At 53.7% G+C, this 19,014-nt stretch overlaps 1 protein-coding gene across 1 annotated transcript; it reads left to right on the top strand.

The window, feature by feature from the left end:
* The first annotated feature begins 12,170 nt into the window (after positions 1-12,170).
* Positions 12,171-18,235, top strand: MGAT3 (beta-1,4-mannosyl-glycoprotein 4-beta-N-acetylglucosaminyltransferase). Its single transcript, XM_075573750.1, has one exon. It carries the CDS (start codon positions 12,191-12,193, stop codon positions 13,721-13,723), a length of 1,533 nt encoding a protein of 510 aa, XP_075429865.1. The 5' UTR covers positions 12,171-12,190; the 3' UTR covers positions 13,724-18,235.
* The last annotated feature ends 779 nt before the right edge of the window (positions 18,236-19,014 follow it).

The raw sequence follows: 19,014 nt of genomic DNA, 5'->3' as shown, positions 1-19,014 counted from the left end.
GATGTGCATGTGGGGTGTGGGGACTGGGCGATGTGTATATGGGGCTTGGGGACCGGGCGATGTGTATATGGGGCGTGGGGACCGGGCGATGCGCATGTGGGGCGTGGGGACTGGGCGATGTGTATATGGGGCTTGGGGACCGGGCGATGTGTATATGGGGCGTGGGGACCGGGCGATGTGTATATGGGGCGTGGGGACCGGGTGATGTGCATGTGGGACGTGGGGACTGGGCGATGTTCATGTGGGGCGTGGGGACCGGGCGATGTGCATGTGGGGCGTGGGGACCGGGCGATGTGCATGTGGGGCGTGGGGACTGGGCGATGTGTATATGGGGCTTGGGTACCGGGCGATGTGCATGTGGGGCGTGGGGACCGGGTGATGTGTATATGGGGCGTGGGGACCGGGCGATGTGTATATGGGGCGTGGGGACCGGGCGATGTGCATGTGGGGACCGGGCGATGTGCATGTGGGGCGTGGGGACCGGGCGATGTGCATGTGGGGCGTGGGGACCGGGCGATGTGTATATGGGGCGTGGGGACTGGGCGATGTGTATATGGGGCGTGGGGACTGGGCGATGTGTATATGGGGCGTGGGGACCGGGCAATGTGCATGTGGGGTGTGGGGACTGGGCGATGTGTATATGGGGCGTGGGGACCGGGCGATGTGCATGTGGGGCGTGGGGACCGGGCGATGTGTATATGGGGCGTGGGGACCGGGCGATGTGTATATGGGGCGTGGGGACCGGGCGATGTGCATGTGGGGTGTGGGGACCGGGCGATGTGCATGTGGGGCGTGGGGACTGGGCGATGTGTATATGGGGCGTGGGGACCGGGCGATGTGTATATGGGGCGTGGGGACCGGGCGATGTGTATATGGGGCGTGGGGACTGGGCGATGTGCATGTGGGGCGTGGGGACCGGGCGATGTGCATGTGGGGCGTGGGGACCTGGCGATGTGTATATGGGGCGTGGGGACCGGGCGATGTGCATGTGAGCCGTGGGGACCGGGCGATGTGCATGTGGGGCGTGGGGACCGGGCGATGTGCATGTGGGGCGTGGGGACAGGGCGATGTGTATATGGGGCGTGGGGACCGGGCGATGTGCATGTGGGGCGTGGGGACTGGGCGATGTGCATGTGGGGCGTGGGGACCTGGCGATGTGTATATGGGGCGTGGGGACCGGGCGATGTGCATGTGGGGCGTGGGGACTGGGCGATGTGCATGTGGGGCGTGGGGACCGGGCAATGTGCATGTGGGGCGTGGGGACCGGGCGATGTGTATATGGGGCGTGGGGACCGGGCGATGTGTATATGGGGCGTGGGGACCGGGCGATGTGTATATGGGGCGTGGGGACCGGGCGATGTGTATATGGGGCGTGGGGACCGGGCGATGTGTATATGGGGCGTGGGGACTGGGCGATGTGCATGTGGGGCGTGGGGACCGGGCGATGTGCATGTGGGGCGTGGGGACCGGGCGATGTGCATGTGGGGCGTGGGGACTGGGCGATGTGTATATGGGGCGTGGGCACCGGGCGATGTGTATATGGGGCGTGGGGACCGGGCGATGTGCATGTGGGGCGTGGGGACCGGGCAATGTGCATGTGGGGCGTGGGGACTGGGCGATGTGTATATGGGGCGTGGGGACCGGGCGATGTGTATATGGGGCGTGGGGTCCGGGCGATGTGTATATGGGGCGTGGAGACCGGGCGATGTGTATATGGGGCGTGGGGACCGGGCGATGTGTATATGGGGCGTGTGCCAGACGTAACCCTGGGAATTTAGACCAAAAGGTTACATTTGTATCTCCTCTGACCACACACCCGTTTCCCGCGCCTGCGGTATCATCCAGATGCATTTTCGGAAACAAACATTGAAGTGTTACGTCTGGCGGGAGCTCAATACTGCACACGAGACAGCCGGCGTGTACACCGGGGCACCTCATCAGTTCAGTGTCCCTTTCTGTATCTCCGGCTGCTGACAAAGTATAAAGTCTGTGCTGGGGACGTGCTTTTGTAATCTCTGATTATTACAGTATTGGTTTCCTCATTAAGCCGCAAACACCTGTATGTTTCACGGGAACAATGTGTAACCAGCTCCAAAAGAACTCCCTGTACTGTGCCTCGCCCATTCACTCAAAATCTAATTCTTCCTAAGCCCTATGTAGGTCTTATAAGGAAGTGGTTAACGTGACCTGACATTACTCACAGCACATCATTCCTAGGGGTTTGTTTTAATTTCTTGATCAGTGTGTGTGTGTGTGTGTTCACTGGCTTTGCATCTCATCCCAGGCTATGTTTAAAAGCCTTGTTTTAAAACAGCGAGCATTGGCTTAAGGGCACCATGTAATAATGGGCTCGAGACAAAAGGAAGCAATGTGTGCTCATTTGCATGTAATTTCCCATAATCCCTTGCTGCAGTGGGAGCACTGTATGCCAGGTGATGATGGTGAAAGTCAGGGTTGCAGATCTGTCTAAGACATGTGAATGTGCTCACAATTGATCATTTTATTTGCTATATGCTGGAGGGTTTTTGTTGCCTTTTTCACCCACCATAACTTCACCCCCCCCCCCCATATCCTCCCTTAGAATCTAAATTCCTATGGAAGCAGTTAGGGTGTACTTAGTTTTTCCACACAGGGCTTCTCCATTTTGGCTTTATTTTTGTTAAATAAATCATGACACGGTGTAATATGTCATGTGTTGTTGTTCACCTGAGGTTGTATTTACCTAATTTTAAGACCTGCTAAGGAACAGATGATTGTTATTATGTCCCGATATGTAAAACCATAGAGTTCAAAGAGGGTGCACTTTCTTTTTCACACAACTGTATATATATATTGTGTGGGTGTGTAAAGAACAGCAAGCACTCCAAAATAGAAATCCAAAGAAGCCTGGTGCTGATCCCGCAGAACATGTAAAGAGTAAGTTACCATTCAGCAGAGGAGCAAATCAGGGCAGCGCTCAGAGGTAACAGACACAGAAATCCCACGTTTCCATCCCTCAGCGGGATCTTGTTCCGGGGGGGTGCAGAGAAGCCTGTGCCTTACCGTGACTATATACCCTGAACAAACGTGCACCCATCACCTGTACCAATGCAAACATTCATTAAAACCATTGATGCCACTCCTGTTGTCCACATTGCTCCCGTATGGCAGGAGTGGCATCACGCAGTTTTAATTAATGTTTTAATTAAAGCATATAGCAAATGTAAATACAACTGTATGCTCATCTGCGTGTCTTAGGCAGGTCTGCAACCCCGCCTCTCACCATTATCACCCAGCACACAGCACTTCCACTGCAGCAAGGGATTCTGGGTTTTCTGGCTATGCATCTTAACCCTGGCTGTGCTCAAAGCTGTGACCATGCAGCAAGCTTAAGCCTATAGGGAACCATGTTTAAAATGTTTTTTGAAGCAAAAAGTGGCACTGTGTGCTCATTTGCATGTCATTTCCCAGAATCCCTTGCTGCAGTGGAAGTGCTGTGTGCTTGGTGATAACGGTGAAAGGCGGGGTTGCAGACCTGTCTAAGACATGCAAATGAGCGTACAGTTATATTTCCATTTGCTATATATATATATATTATTTCAGCTCTGGGGACCCCCTGCTTCCCACGATACTTACCCCAAAGGTGCTGCTGATTACTTCTTGCTATTAAAAGCCGCAATACTACTTTCCCCCCTTTCTTTTCTTATTTGTACACTAGCTGAGAGACCCGGCGTTGCCCGTGAGTTAAATTTCCCGCTAGGAGGGGGGGGGGGGGCAGTGGACAGGAGGGAGGGGGCAGTGGACAGGAGGGAGGGGGGCAGGGGACAGGAGGGAGGGGGGCAGAGGACAGGAGGAGACGGGCAGTGGACAGGAGGGGACGGACAGTGGACAGGAGGGGACGGACAGTGGACAGGAGGGGACGGACAGTGGACAGGAGGGGACGGACAGTGGACAGGAGGAGACGGACAGTGGACAGGAGGGGACGGACAGTGGACAGGAGGGGACGGACAGTGGACAGGAGGGGACGGACAGTGGACAGGAGGGGACAAACAGTGGACAGGAGGGGACGGACAGTGGACAGGAGGGGGACGGACAGTGGACAGGAGGGGGGCGACAGTGGACAGGAGGGGGGCGACAGTGGACAGGAGGGGGGGCGACAGTGGATAGGAGGGGGGGACAGTGGACAGGAGGGGGGCAGTAGACAGGAGGGGGGGCAGTGGACAGGAGGGGGGGACAGTGGACAGGAGGGGGGTGCAGTGGACAGGAGGGGGGGGGGGACAGTGGACAGGAGGGGGGGACAGTGGACAGGAGGGGGGGTTGCTTAAAATATTCCGGGTCCCTCCTCTCCACTCCCCCTGTATGTTTCTCCGCTCCCCCCTCTCTCTCCGCTCCTCCCCCCCCCCCTATGCGCAGCTCCGGTCCCCACCCTACAGTGTCTGACACACACACAGTGTCCCCCACACACACACACAGTGACACACACACAGATGTCACCTCTCCTTCTGTAAGTTGGTGTGGCGGCCATTTTAGAAAGTTAATAGAGTGCGTAGGTGAAGGTACGTGTGGCCATTTGTGTAATAGAAATTAAAACTGCGCACGACATTATTTTAATATATATTTATTGTAACATATGTATTTTTAGTAGTAAGGCATAAAGGTAGAGTGCAGGGCTACAGGGAGTGTTCATCGTGCGTGGTAGTGTCGTCGTGTGTGTTCGTTTGTCCGGCCATGTGCACAGGGGAGTAAGCATGAGTGTTAGCTACAGGGGAGTAAGCAGTGTGTACACAGGGGTGACAGCATGACTGTGAGTTGTGGGATGACTGTGTGGGTTGACAGTGTGTGTGTGTGTGTGTGTGTGTGTGTGTGTGTGTGTGTGTGTGTGTGTGTGTGTTGTAAACTTACCAAGGACTCCGCAGGGGTTCTGTGGGCGTATGCTGTCAGTGCAAGTGAGTGAGAGTGAAGTAGGTGTGTGTCAGTGATGTCACTGTAACTTTTGGCCAATGAGAGTCGTGTGGGAGGTGTTCCACAGTGGGGCGTACCTCTTGGCCAATGAGAGTCGGGGTGGCCACGGACCAATCAGATTCACCGCAGCTAGTACCAACCTTTCGATTTTATATATTAAGATGTAAAGTGTGTGACAATGTATCATTCTTCAGTCTGACCTAAACTGGCCATCGTTTGGTGCTTCCCTTATACATCAAAATCCTGATTGTGTGACTAAGGAAATGGCCGCCTTCTAATTTTGTGCTGCAGTCTGAAATGCTGCAGCTGATACGTAACATTATATTACTACGTGTTAACACATTATTGTTACAGCTTTCAGAGTAATAGACCGTCTGCTGTTTGGATCACAGCAATATATGTTTGTGATACTTTGTTGCCAAAGATCAGAGCTAACAAATATGTATGTGTGTCTCTGTGTGTGTGTGCTGCGTCTGTGTGTGTGTGTGTGCTGCGTCTCGGTGTCTGTGTGGGTCTCTGTGTGTGCTCTGCCTGTGTTGCAAGTGTGTGTGCGTCACTGAGTGTGTGTGTCCGCTCCGCCTCTGCTGCGTTTCTGTGTGTGTCTGCTCCGCCTGTACTGCGTTTCTGTGTGTGTGCGCTCAGCCTGTGCTGCGTTTCTGTGTGTGTGCGCTCCGCCTGTGCTGCGTCCGTGTGTGTGCGCTCTGCCTGTGCTGCGTTTCTGTGTGCGCGCTCCGCCTGTGCTGCGTTTCTGTGTGCGCTCCACCTGTGCTGCGTCCGTGTGTGCGCTCCGCCTGTGCTGCGTTTCTGTGTGTGCGCTCCGCCTGTGCTGCGTTTCTGTGTGCGCGCTCCGCCTGTGCTGCGTTTCTGTGTGCGCTCCACCTGTGCTGCGTCCGTGTGTGTGCTCCGCCTGTGCTGCGTTTCTGTGTGTGCGCTCCGCTTGTGCTGCGTTTCTGTGTGTGTGCACTCCACCTGTGCTGCGTCCATGTGTGTGTGTGATCCGCCTGTGCTGCGTCCGTGTGTGTGTGTGCTCCGCCTGTGCTGCGTTTCTGTGTGTGTGCGCTCCGCCTGTGCTGCGTTTCTGTGTGTGTGCGCTCCGCCAGTGCTGCGTCCGTGTGTGTGTGCGCTCCGCCTGTGCTGCATTTCTGTGTGTGTGCGCTCCGCCAGTGCTGCGTCCGTGTGTGTGTGCGCTCCGCCTGTGCTGCGTTTCTGTGTGTGTGCACTCCGCCTGTGCTGCGTTTCTGTGTGTGTGTGCTCCGCCAGTGCTGCGTCCGTGTGTGTGCTCCACCTGTGCTGCGTCCGTGTGTGTGTGTGCTCTGCCTGTGCTGCGTTTCTGTGTGTGTGCGCTCCGCCTGTGCTGCGTTTCTGTGTGTGTGCTCCGCCTGTGCTGCGTCCGTGTGTGTGTGCGCTCCGCCTGTGCTGCGTTTCTGTTTGTGTGCGCTCCGCCTGTGCTGCGTCCGTGTGTGCGCACGGCCTGTGCTGTGTTTTTGTGTGTGTGCGCTCCACCTGTGCTGTGTCTGTGTGTGTGCTCCGCCTGTGCTGCGTCCGTGTGTGTGTGCTCTGCCTGTGCTGCGTTTCTGTGTGTGTGCGCTCCGCCTGTGCTGCGTTTCTGTGTGTGCGCGCTCCGCCTGTGCTGTGTCCGTGTGTGTTCGCGCTCCGCCTGTGCTGCGTTTCTGTGTGTGTGCGCTCCGCCTTTGCTGCGTTTCTGTGTGTGTGCGCTCCGCCTGTGCTGCGTCTGTGTGTGTGCGCTCCGCCTGTGCTGCGTTTCTGTGTGTGTGCGCTCCGCCTGTGCTGCGTTTCTGTGTGTGTGCGCTCCGCCTGTGCTGCATTTGTGTGTGCGTGCTCCGCCTGTGCTGCGTTTCTGTGTGTGTGCGCTCCACCTGTGCTGTGTCCGTGTGTGTGCTCCGCCTGTGCTGCGTCCGTGTGTGTGCTCTGCCTGTGCTGCGTTTCTGTGTGTGCGCGCTCTGCCTGTGCTGCGTCCGTGTGTGTGTGTGCTCTGCCTGTGCTGCATCCGTGTGTGTGTGTGTGCGCTCCGCCTGTGCTGCGTCCGTGTGTGTGTGCGCTGCGTTTCTGTGTGTGTGCGCACCGCCTTTGCTGCATCCGTGTGTGTGTGCTCCGCCTGTGCTGCGTTTCTGTGTGTGCGCTCCGCCTGTGCTGCGTTTGTGTGTGTGCGCTCCGCCTGTGTTGCGTTTCTGTGTGTGTGCGCTCTGCCTGTGCTGCGTTTCTGTGTGCGCTCTGCCTGTGCTGTGTTTCTGTGTGTGTGCGCTCCGCCTGTGCTGCGTTTCTGTGTGTGTGCGCTCCGCCTGTGCTGCGTTTCTATGTGTGTGCGCGCTCCGCCTGTGCTGCATGTGTGTGTGCTCCGCCTGTGCTGCGTTTCTGTGTGTGTGCTGCACCTGTGCTGAGTCTCTGTGTGTGTGTGTGTCTGTACGTGTGTTGCGTCTGTGCTGTACCTGTGCTGTCTGTGTGTGTTGCATTTGTGCTGTACCTGTGCTGTCTGTGTGTCTGTGTGTGTGTGCGCATGGATTGCATCTGTGCTGAGTCTCTATGTGTGTGCTTAGTCTGTACCTGTGCTGAGTCTCTATGTGTGTGCTTAGTCTGTACCTGTGCTGAGTCTCTATGTGTGTGCTGAACCTGTGCTGAGTCTCTGTGTGCGTGTATGTCTGTGCGTGTGTTGCATCTGTGCTGTACCCGTGCGTGTGTGTGTGTGTGTCTGTGTGTGTGCGTGGATTGCGTCTGTGCTGAGTGTCTATATGTGTGCTTATTCTGTACCTGTGCTGAGTCTGTGTGTGTGCTGCACCTGTGCTGAGTCTCTGTGTGCGTGTGCGTGTGCGTGTGCGTGTGCTGCGTCTGTGCTGTACCTGTGCTTGTGTGTGTGTCTGTGTGTGTGCGTAAATTGCGTCTGTGCTGAGTCTCTGTGTTTGTGCTGAGTCTGTACCTGTGCTGAGTCGCTGCGTCTGTGCGTGCGCTGCGTCTGTGCGTGCGCTGCGTCTGTGCGTGCGCTGCGTCTGTGCGTGCGCTGCGTCTAGCCGGGGCGTACTGCACATGCGCGCTGAGCTTCATATTTGCCTGCGTAATGCAGGAGGTTTGAACGCCGGTGGAACGTTCCCGGTGCACAGTCTCAGGATTCAGAGGGTCCCGGAGCTGAAATGAACGTGACTCTGGTCCCGGGACCCCCTGCTTCCTGTCCCGGGACCCCCTGCTTCCTGTCCCGGGACCCCCTGCTTCCTGTCCCGGGACCCCCTGCTTCCTGTCCCGGGACCCCCTGCTTCCTGTCCCGGGACCCCCTGCTTCCTGTCCCGGGACCCCCTGCTTCCTGTCCGTGTTATAAAGAACAATTCTAATCATTTCTCATTCTCCCTTTTAACAAATGATGCTGCTATTTTCTACCAAATAAACCACATTCGATGGAGGTTTTGTTGCCTTTTCACCGCCCCAACATCCAAGTTCTTTTACAGTCCTTTCCAAACCTCATCGGTCTCTTCTTCAAGCATCCGCCAAACCATGAGCTCTCTCCAATCTGCTTTTCTCCTGGACCAATTGGCCACACCCAATAAAACAACAAAGGGGAGAGACTGAGTGAATAATGTCCCTGCGTATACAACAGCTTGCAAACAGTCTTATCACAAAACAGGGGAGTCGAAGATATAATGCAAAGGATATAGTTACTATTCAATAGTAAAAATAATAATATTAAGCGTTTAGGAACGTTATTTCAAAATGACGTTTTAAGGGTGCTGGTGCAACGGTCGTAGTTTGCATTGACCCTTTAAAATGAAAGTGTTAAGTGCGTGTGCACTGCTGCTGGGGCTTTCATCTGGTTTGGGGGGCGGGGAGGAGCTGAACTTTGGGAAGTTGTGGAGTGGTTTGGGAGCCCATCTCAGGACCTGATACCTTCCATTTATCCTGATCCGGTTATAATTAGCTACTCAAAAAGTCCAGGGGGGGAGATTTTTCCTTCCCCAGCCCCCGCCGCCGCTCACCGTAAGCATGCCACGATCTGCCTTGTAAACCTAATCCCTGCACTATTGCAGTCGGTGCAGCCTGTTCTTAGAAGTGCTAGGGAAGGCGTTGCTAGGTTGAGTGCTATCCGCCCAGTGTGTGCAGATGCAGGGCTGTATCTGCGTGAGGTTTGCACTGCGGTCCCTGTGCTGTGTACAGGGGAAGCTTTGCACTGCTGCTGCCTAATCCCGTTAATGAAAGGGGTTTCACCACAGTGAGTATGCTGAGTCCTTGCACTTCTATTACCTGTTGTTCTTAATGGGGGGGAGGGGGGATCGGAGCTTTGCGCTGCTGCCTGAGCCTATACATTGAAAGCTTTTCACCATAGTATGTGCGTGTCAAAACCTTGCACTCTTACCACCTCTCTTTTGTTTAATAGGGTACACACCATTTTCTCACAGCTCCTACCTGTCCCCACAAGTACGTCTGCTCACCATCAACACATCACAGCTGTTCCACTTACACTGAATATCCCCACTCCCATCCCCACTCTCACTCCCACCCCCACTCTCACTCCCATCCCCACTCTCACTCCCACTCTCACTCCCATCCCCACTCCCATCCCCACTCTCACTCCCATCCCCACTCTCACTCCCACCCCCACTCTCATTCCCATCCCCACTCTCATTCCCATCCCCACTCTCACTCCCATCTCCACTCTCACTCCCATCCCCACTCTCACTCCCATCCCCACTCTCACTCCCATCCCCACTCTCACTCCCATCCCCACTCTCACTCCCATCCCCACTCTCACTCCCATCCCCACTTTCACTCCCATCCCCACTCTCACTCCCATCCCCACTCTCACTCCCATTCCCACTCTCACTCCCATCCCCACTCTCACTCCCATTCCCACTCTCACTCCCATCCCCACTCTCACTCCCATCCCCACTCTCACTCCCATCCCCACTCTCACTCCCATCCCCACTCTCACTCCCATCCCCAGCCCCACTCTCACTCCCAGTCCCACTCTCACTCCCAGTCCCACTCTCACTCCTAGTCCCACTCTCACTCCCATCCCCACTCTCACTCCCATCCCCACTCTCACTCCCATCCCCACTCTCACTCCCATCTCCACTCTCACTCCCATCTCCACTCTCACTCCCATCCCCACTCTCACTCCCATCCCCACTCTCACTCCCATCCCCACTCCCAGTCTCGGCCATTAGATTACATTTCAAGCTTTTATACTTTATATCTGTATATATTAACTAACTAATATCATTGTCTGCTCTGTTGTTTCATTTTGACATGGCACTGTCAACTGCTGCATGTGTAGGCACCATATATGTGTGTGTATGTATATGTGTGTGTGTGTATGTATATGTGTGTGTGTGTATGTATATGTGTGTGTACATACATACATACATACATACATAAAGCAATAATAATTGGTAACTTAGTCATTTATACGAGTAAAGTATTGTTATTCCTCAGTCGCCAAGAAATGCCTTCGGGAAACTGATATGAAGCCTCATGAGTCTGCAGAACAGCAGTAGAATTCCTTCATTGATACTGCACATCAGGGGCGGCCAACTCCAGTCCTTAAGGGCCAACAGCAAGTCAGGTTTTCAGGATATCCCTGCTTCAGCACAGGTGGCTAATTTATCATGACTGCACTACCAGTGCTGAAGCAGGGATATCCTGAAAACCTGACCTGTTGGTGGCCCTTGAGGACAGCACTTGATCACCCCTGCTGTGTGTGTCCGTGTCCATCCACTCACTATATAAGTTATAATAAGACTAACAAAGTGACATAAACCCTCCCCCGTACACGAAATGAAAACCCCGCGTGTGAGCACATTCACGTGTCTCAGGCTGCTCTTCCCCCTTATCTCTAAGGCTAAGATTATAGTCGGCGCTGGCGCGCGTCCGTGCTCGTCGCATCGCTGGCGCCCCTTGCCTGAGCGATATGTGACTTTAGCTTCCAGCGATTGGGGAGGCGTGCGGACGCATCCCGAGGCTGGTTTACCGTGATTGGCTGAACATGTTTGTCTTTTCAAAACGCACTTCGCCGTGCGCGCACTAGGTTTGGCCTCGTAGGCATTCTGTCGTCGTCGTCGTCGTCGTCGAGCCTCAGCATACAGTAATTCCAGTGCAGCCAGGGATTCTGGGTAATTACATGCCAATGAGCACGCAGTGTCACCTTTTACTTCTTGTCCTTTTTAACATGGATCCCCTATAAGCATACGCCTGCCGTATAACACAGCTTCAATAAGAAGAGTGGGAACATGTTACTAGTATCTGTAACACACCACGTGTACCATCTTTGATGGAAAATGGCTAGATTGTGGGCCCAGTGCTTCTTATCCGCCATCACATGCTATGTTTCTATCTATTGTCATTGTCATGGTGTAAAATAACTCACTTAGCTGTTTGGGATACTGCACATACTCCCCGACCCTCACCCCTTCCTAAAGTCTCTCCAAAACCCACCTTGCTGATCCAATCGCCCCCACTGTGCCCACTGACCCATCACCATGCCACCGACAAGACTAAATCCAGAGATCTGACCCCAACCCCCGCCCACCAAGCAAGCTCTCAGTGCACCTAACCCGTAGCCCGTCCATAATAAGTGGCGTAACTCCCCCCCCCCGGTGACGTCATGCAGTCATGAGGTCAGAGTGTTACCATGGTGTCGCCGCGTCACATCACGCGTAACATAGAGGAGGGCTGCTGTGATACAGAGGCCCCTCTTTCTCCCCGACAATCCGTTTAATTGCTGTGGGGGAGAGTGCGGGGGCTTCTGTAACCTCTTGGGGGGAGGGGGTCAAGAGTCTGGGGGAGGGTCCGGACTGCCTTCGGGCCCCGCCGAGCTGGGGCCCCGGGTGGTAGTTGCACCCCTACCTACCTACCACAAAAACATCTTAATAATTACTGTATGCCCACCACAATGTTCTGTAATGTTCTGTAACCCCACCATTGTTTTACTAACTAATGTACAGTGCCCTGGATAATGGCGCTATATAAATGTTGTTATAAATACATTAAAATTGTGCGTTGAGGATTGTCCGTGGGCCATTCGGGGTCCCTTACTGTGCTGGATTTAGCTCCACAAGATGAAGAGCCCTGATCCAAGTTAAGGAGATCTAGAGAGTTGTCCAAGGTCATAAGTATCTTGACCGTGGGATTTGACCCGGCTTATCCTCTTCAAACATTCTCAGTACACCATCTGTATTAATGGGGGGTTGGTGCCTGTTTTGTGTGTGTATACTGGGAATTGTAATCTCTTTCTCTGTGCTCCATTGACAGGATGAAGATGAGGTGGCACAAGATGTTTCTGCTGCTGTGCATGGCTGGGCTATGCGTGATCTCCGTCCTCCACTTTCTGAAGGCCCTGTCCTATGTCTCACTCCCTCGAGAGCTGGTGTCCCTGAGCCCCAACTTCATCTACGGTTTCTTCTGGGACTCCCGGCCCTTGATTCCGCAGCTTATCACCAGGGCTGAGGTTGGCTCCCAGGTCCTGCGCACCCCGGGCTACTACCGGCCACCTCAACTCCACCACCACCCGCCCAAACCTCCTCCCTCGGGACAGGGTGAGCGCCTTAACACGGACGATGTGCACTTGGCTGAATTTATGCTGCCGGAAGACAGAACCGAGTATTTTGTACACACTAAATCGGGCGGCGTGTGCTTCAAGCCAGGCACAAAATCTCTGGACCGTCCACCCTCTGAGAAACCAGAACGTTCCTACCCACGAAAACCGGCCCCTGGCACAGCCCGGCAACAACAGCCACAGGTGCAACGGCGCAGGAAGTGGGTGGAGTGTGTGTGTCTGCCTGGCTGGCATGGGCCTAGTTGCGGTGTGCCTACGGTGGTCCAGCACTCCAACCTCCCCACCAAGGACAGGCTGACACCTCGACTGAGGCCGCGGCGCGTCATCAATGCCATCAACATTAACCATGAGTTTGACCTGCTGGAGGCGCGATTCCGTGAGTTGGCGGGGGCCGTTGACGTCTTCCTAGTTTGTGAGTCGAACTTCACAGCCTACGGGGAGCCACGTCCCCTCATATTCCGCCAGATGCTTCTAAATGGCACCTTTGACCACGTAAAATCCAAGGTGGTCTATGTCTTCTTAAACCACTTTCCCGAGGGTGGGAAGCAAGATGGTTGGATAGCTGATGACTACCTGCGGACATTCCTCACCCGCAATGGCGTGGGTCGGCTGCGCAACCTGCGAGACGATGACCTGTTCATAATCGATGATGCGGATGAGCTCCCTAGCCGGGAGGGGGTGCTTTTCCTCAAGCTATACGATGGGTGGACGGAGCCGTTCGCCTTCCACATGCGTAAGTCACTCTATGGCTTCTTCTGGAAGCAGCCTGGGACCTTGGAGGTGGTTTCTGGCTGCACTGTAGGAATGCTGCGCTCTGTCTACGCCACGGACGGCATCCGTCTGCGCCGGCGGGAGTACTACACTATGCCCAACTTCCGGCAGTATGAGAACAAAACCGGACACATCTTGGTGCAGTGGTCCTTGGGAAGCCCGCTGCACTTCGCGGGCTGGCACTGCTCGTGGTGCTTCCCGCCTGAAGGCATCCACTTCAAACTGGTCTCTGCACAGAATGGGGACTTCCCCCGATGGGGGGACTATGAAGACAAGCGGGACCTGAACTACATCAGGTGGCTCATAAAAACAGGGGGGTGGTTTGATGGAACCAAGCAAGAGTATCCTGCAGCAGACTCCCATGAGCACATGTATGCCCCAAAATTTATCATGGAGAACACCAAACGCTTTGGCTACTTGCTTAAAAACCCCTACACAGGGGACGGGGATAGCAGCTGAGGGGAGGACTGGGGTAGGAATACTGGTAACGGTACAAACGTCTTCACCCGTTGAGCTTTTCATTTTCGGGTTGTTTTTTTTTTTGGTTGTTTTTGTTCCCTTTATTGATCCACTGGAAGGGAAATTTGCCACTAATGGAAGACGATGGTGGCGAGCGTTAGCCGGGTTATACTGGTTTCCCTGGGAGGCTGTAGACCCTTATTGATTTGGCTACCGGCTCTGGTTACGGCTAAGGGAATCGTTACTCAGAAGGATGCTGGGGGTATGGGTTACCCACCAAAAACGAGAAGGTATTTCAGCAGTGATACTCGGGCCTAACATAGCAACTTGTCAGTTACTATAAGTAGGGCTCTTTAAGTACCATTGCAATGTCACTCATCTTGACTCTTAACCCTTTCCCTGCCGGAGGGACCCTCCGTCAGCGAAAGGGTTAAAAATGAACATGCTGCAGGTTAGATAAAGACAGAGTATAACTACAAACTGTGTGGGTCCCAAACACGTTCCTTTCTTGCAATTCTGCTATCAAAGTTAGACATAGGTCCCATCGAAATCTATATATATTTTGTTATCCTTTGATATATCCAATGCAGTTGTCTCAGGCAGAGAAGGGGTTAAATTCAGATTTCCCTAAGTAGGGAGGGGAGGCCATATAAATACTCTGTATCAATATACCCTGCATCATGTTCATTTTCGGGGTTAATGGTATAGGTGGGAGGGTGGGGCCTGCTTTAACTCCTTGAGTGCCAATGTATTGCAGGCCCTGACGGATTGAGTCTACAGAAGGGTTAAAATTAAGGGAGTATGCACTTTTTGGGATCCCTCTTCCCAGAATAATGGGAACGAGGGTGATGCCTTTGGGGGTCTTGCTTAAACGGTTACCCTATGTGGCCGAGTAAGTCGCTACATAGTTTCTCTGGATGCCAAAAGGTAAATACTGGGTAGCTAGACACCAGCCAGTTCAGCCGGGAAAGTCCATGGGGCTTATAAGGTAGAGTGACTTAAGGGCAGGCTACACCCTTCACCGCAACCAGGGGCAGCCATCTTGGTTTTGTGATGTCATCTATATGACGCTGCAAAAGCGGTATCGCCAACCTTTTATTCCAGCTGTAATCCCAGTGTATTTTGGGGGCGCTGGACTCCAGTCCAATGATGGCACAAAGCTGGGTTGGCGCCAGTGGGAAAGCTTTGAGATCTGTTACTGATTCCTGTATGCCAACCCACTCCAGGTCAGCTGTTTGATATGATCCAGTCCAGTTTTTCTTCTGCTCTTACGCTATAAGACCAGAGTTGTTAACTGGTTAGCAAAGGAGAAAACAAACCCAGGTCTGGATCATTATCACATCATTTTGTTGACCAAAAAGGGAGCTGACAGGTATTGCTTCTGCTTCCCCTGGAACAGCACAAAGCTCTCCCTTGTTCTTGTTACTGCCTTGTGAAGAACCAAGCAAAAAAGTAAATATGGAGAAGAGGCAGTTTTATGCTGCTCAAGGAGAGAAGCAGAGGCCATAAAGGATTACCCCTGAGCTCCAATCTACTTAAGTTTTGCTAACATGACATCACAGATTCTGAGATGGCTGCACTCGTGCCAAGAACATCTCCATTGTTGCATTGTAGACTGCAAATTGTGTAGCTCTTACTGCACGTATATATTTATTTCCCCCCATATTCCGCGGTCAAAAAGGGTGATGTCTGCCCTTAAAATACATGAACCAGTTCAGTTCTACTTTTCAATATGGACAATGCTTAGGGTTTCTAAGCATTGTTCATTTCTTTTGGGATTCCTGGAGTCTAGTTGCAATTCAAAATAGCCATCATGAAATAATAGAAGCATTCTGGGTATAGGATCAAAGTAGATGAAATAGGATCCTATACTAGAGTCCCTATGGAGGGAGTCATGATTTATATCAGTTTACGGGGTCATATTAAAATGATCCCACCTGGGAAGGAAGCGAGACGCCCAGGGTGACCGGCGTTAGGGCATTAATGAAGGATCTCTTTTCCTTTTTCTCTCCACTGTGGCAGGTTATGGGTATTTGTTCTTGACTACTACACTGTATATACACTCCAAGTAGGGTTGCCACTTGGAAACTGATTTGCCCAGCTAGCATGGGATAGGAGACGTAATATATTAATGATAGGGCATCACCAGCTATCAATGCATAACGCAGGAGTGGCCAACTCCAGTCCTCGAGGGCCACCAACAGGTCAGGTATTGGGTATGTCCCTGCTTCAGCACAGGTGGATCCGTCAGAATGTGCTGAAGCAGGGTTCTCCCTAATACCAGAGCTGTTGGTGGCCATTGAGGACTGGAGTTAGCCTCTCCTGCTGTTGGGGTTTATTATTATATGGGCATTTTACCACTTGGTCCATGCTGGCTGGTGGGATAATCTGGAGCTATCTGGCAACCCTACCGTCCATTAGGAAAAGGAAAATCTATTGATTACAGGAAGGGAACCCGTTTCAGGTCACTACTGAAAGGGACGCTGCTACTTTTAATTTCTTTTATTTCCAGATTATCCTGTTTTTTGTTTTGTTTTAATGCTCGTTCCCGAGTTCAGTGGGAAGGGGCAGGGGCCACAGAGAAGCAGACTGAGCTAATGGCAAGACCCGTTCCCTGGCAGTGAAAGGGTTAACGGGTCAAGGCGCCGACTTGCCGTATGGTACCAAGTATCATGGCCGTTTGCTAAACCCTGGTAACTGATGCGTTTGTTACGTACGATTGACCTGCTCGCTAAACAAAGCCCGGAAAACCTAACTCCAAATGCAAAAAAAAATACAACAAACCCAGGAGTCTGCGCATTATTACTGAGATAAGCAATCGCGATTTCTCCAAACCGCAACGCGGACGCTTTCTTAGCTGTGCGATCAAGGTGAAAAGGGGAAACTGTGTCTCTGTGTGTATGTGTGGTCTATGTATGTATGTGTGTGTGTGTGTGTGTGTGTGTGTATACAGTGTGTGTGTGTGTGTGTGTGTATAACACTACACACACACACACACAATGTCACAATGACCTACAGGAAGTAAAGCAACAAAGGAAGGAATTGCTGAAATTAAACAAGGATTAGAACAGTTGCGCAGTGTTACTACAATGGCGCCTGCACACGACATGGCCAGCACAGCGGGGCGTGGAATTAGTGGGTTAAGGGTTAACCCCTTTGCTGCCAGCAGGCGTTACCAAGTAATACTTTTTCAGGCCCGCCAGTTTAGGCGCACGATCTGGGTTTGTATAAATATCCGCGGGGGTCCCCAATCAGAAAGCGGAACCAGCGCGGAAAATACGGCGCTCGGAAAAAGCTTGCGTGTATTTTTTTCCGATCTGAAATCCTAAAAATGGCATTGCAACTTTCCGGCGTCATTTCCGTAATCGCTGAAAGAAATCGCGCAGTTTAAATATGAATTTCAAATATATCCGTCCGTAACTTTCCGTTCAGGAACGCGTCACACGTGGAGGTGAGCCAGTGGCTTTACCCTGTCACACGTGGCGGTGAGCCTGTGGCTTTACCCTGTCACACGTGGCGGTGAGCCAGCGGCTTTACCCTGTCACACGTGGCGGTGAGCCAGTGGCTTTACCCTGTCACACGTGGCGGTGAGCCAGTGGCTTTACCCTGTCACACGTGGAGGTGTGCCAGTGGCTTTACCCTGTCACACGTGGCGGTGAGCCAGTGGCTTTACCCTGTCACACGTGGAGGTGTGCCAGTGGCTTTACCCTGTCACACGTGGCGGTGAGCCAGCGGCTTTACCCTGTCACACGTGGCGGTGAGCCAGCGGCTTTACCCTGTCACACGTGGAGGTGAGCCAGTGGCTTTACCCTGTCACACGTGGCGGTGAGCCAGCGGCTTTACCCTGTCACACGTGGAGGTGAGCCAGCGGCTTTACCCTGTCACACGTGGCGGTGAGCCTGTGGCTTTACCCTGTCACACGTGGCGGTGAGCCAGTGGCTTTACCCTGTCACACGTGGCGGTGAGCCTGTGGCTTTACCCTGTCACACGTGGAGGTGAGCCAGTGGCTTTACCCTGTCACACGTGGCGGTGAGCCAGCGGCTTTACCCTGTCACACGTGGAGGTGAGCCAGTGGCTTTACCCTGTCACACGTGGAGGTGAGCCAGTGGCTTTACCCTGTCACACGTGGCGGTGAGCCAGTGGCTTTACCCTGTCACACGTGGTTTATATCTTGGAGATACTGTATATCCAAATAAAAATCGCACGTGTGAGCACATTCACATCTCAGGTCCCCAACCCTGCCCGTCCCCATTATCTCTTAGCATACCGTGCTTCCACTGCAGCCAGGGATTCTGGGTAATGACATGCAAATGAGTGCACAGTGTCACTCTGCTTCTTTTCCATTTATATCCTCTCACTCCCTCTCCCCCCTCTCACTCCCTCTCCCCCTCTCCCTCTCCCCCTCTCACTCCCCCCCTCTCACTCCCCATCCCCCCTCTCACTCCCCCGATCTCACTCCCCCTCCCCCTCTCATCCCTCTCCCCTCTCACTCCCTCTCCCCTCTCATTCCCCTCCTCTCACTCCCCCCCTCTCACTCCCCATCCCCCCTCTCGCTCCCCCCCCCTCACCCCTCTCCCCTCTCACTCCCTCTCCCCTCTCATTCCCCTCCTCTCACTCCCCCCCTCTCACTCCCCATCCCCCCTCTCGCTCCCCCCCCCTCATCCCTCTCCCCTCTCACTCCCTCTCCCCTCTCACTCCCTCTCCCCTCTCACTCCCTCTCCCCTCTCACTCCCTCTCCCCTCTCACTCATTCCCCCCTCTCACTCACTCACTCCCACCCCTCCCCCTCTCATTCAAGCCCCATCTCCCTCTCCCCCCTCTCACTCACTGCCTCTCACCCCTCACTCCCTCCCCCCTTCTCACTCCCTCCACCCCTCACTTCCTCTCCCCCTTGTCACTCCCCATCTCTCCCCCCCCCCCGCATCTTCCCTACCCCTCCCTTTCAACCCCCTCCCTCTCAACCCCCTCCCTCTGTCCCCCTCTCACCCCCCTCTCACCCCCCTCTCACTCCCCTCTCACCCCTCTCTCACTCCCTATCTCTCCCTCATACGCCAGGGATAAGGTTTCTGAGTCTGTTTCCCTGTAGGAAGGGGGAGGTCGTGCTCTCCCTCCCCCCCTATCCTGTGTGAAAATAGCAGCCCTATCCCCTTCCCCCCCAAACACAGTGCTGCGCGCCTGCTCGGGATCAGTGCCGACCTGTGTTCTTACACAGACGTCATCTCACTGATTTTCACACTGTAGGTTTGGGGAAACCACAGATTACCGGGCCTGCAATTACACGGCGTTAGAGAG

The sequence above is a fragment of the Ascaphus truei genome, chromosome 17 (genome assembly GCF_040206685.1).
Source record: "Ascaphus truei isolate aAscTru1 chromosome 17, aAscTru1.hap1, whole genome shotgun sequence".
Lineage (NCBI taxonomy): Eukaryota > Metazoa > Chordata > Amphibia > Anura > Ascaphidae > Ascaphus > Ascaphus truei.
This window is presented reverse-complemented; position numbering and strand designations above follow the sequence as displayed.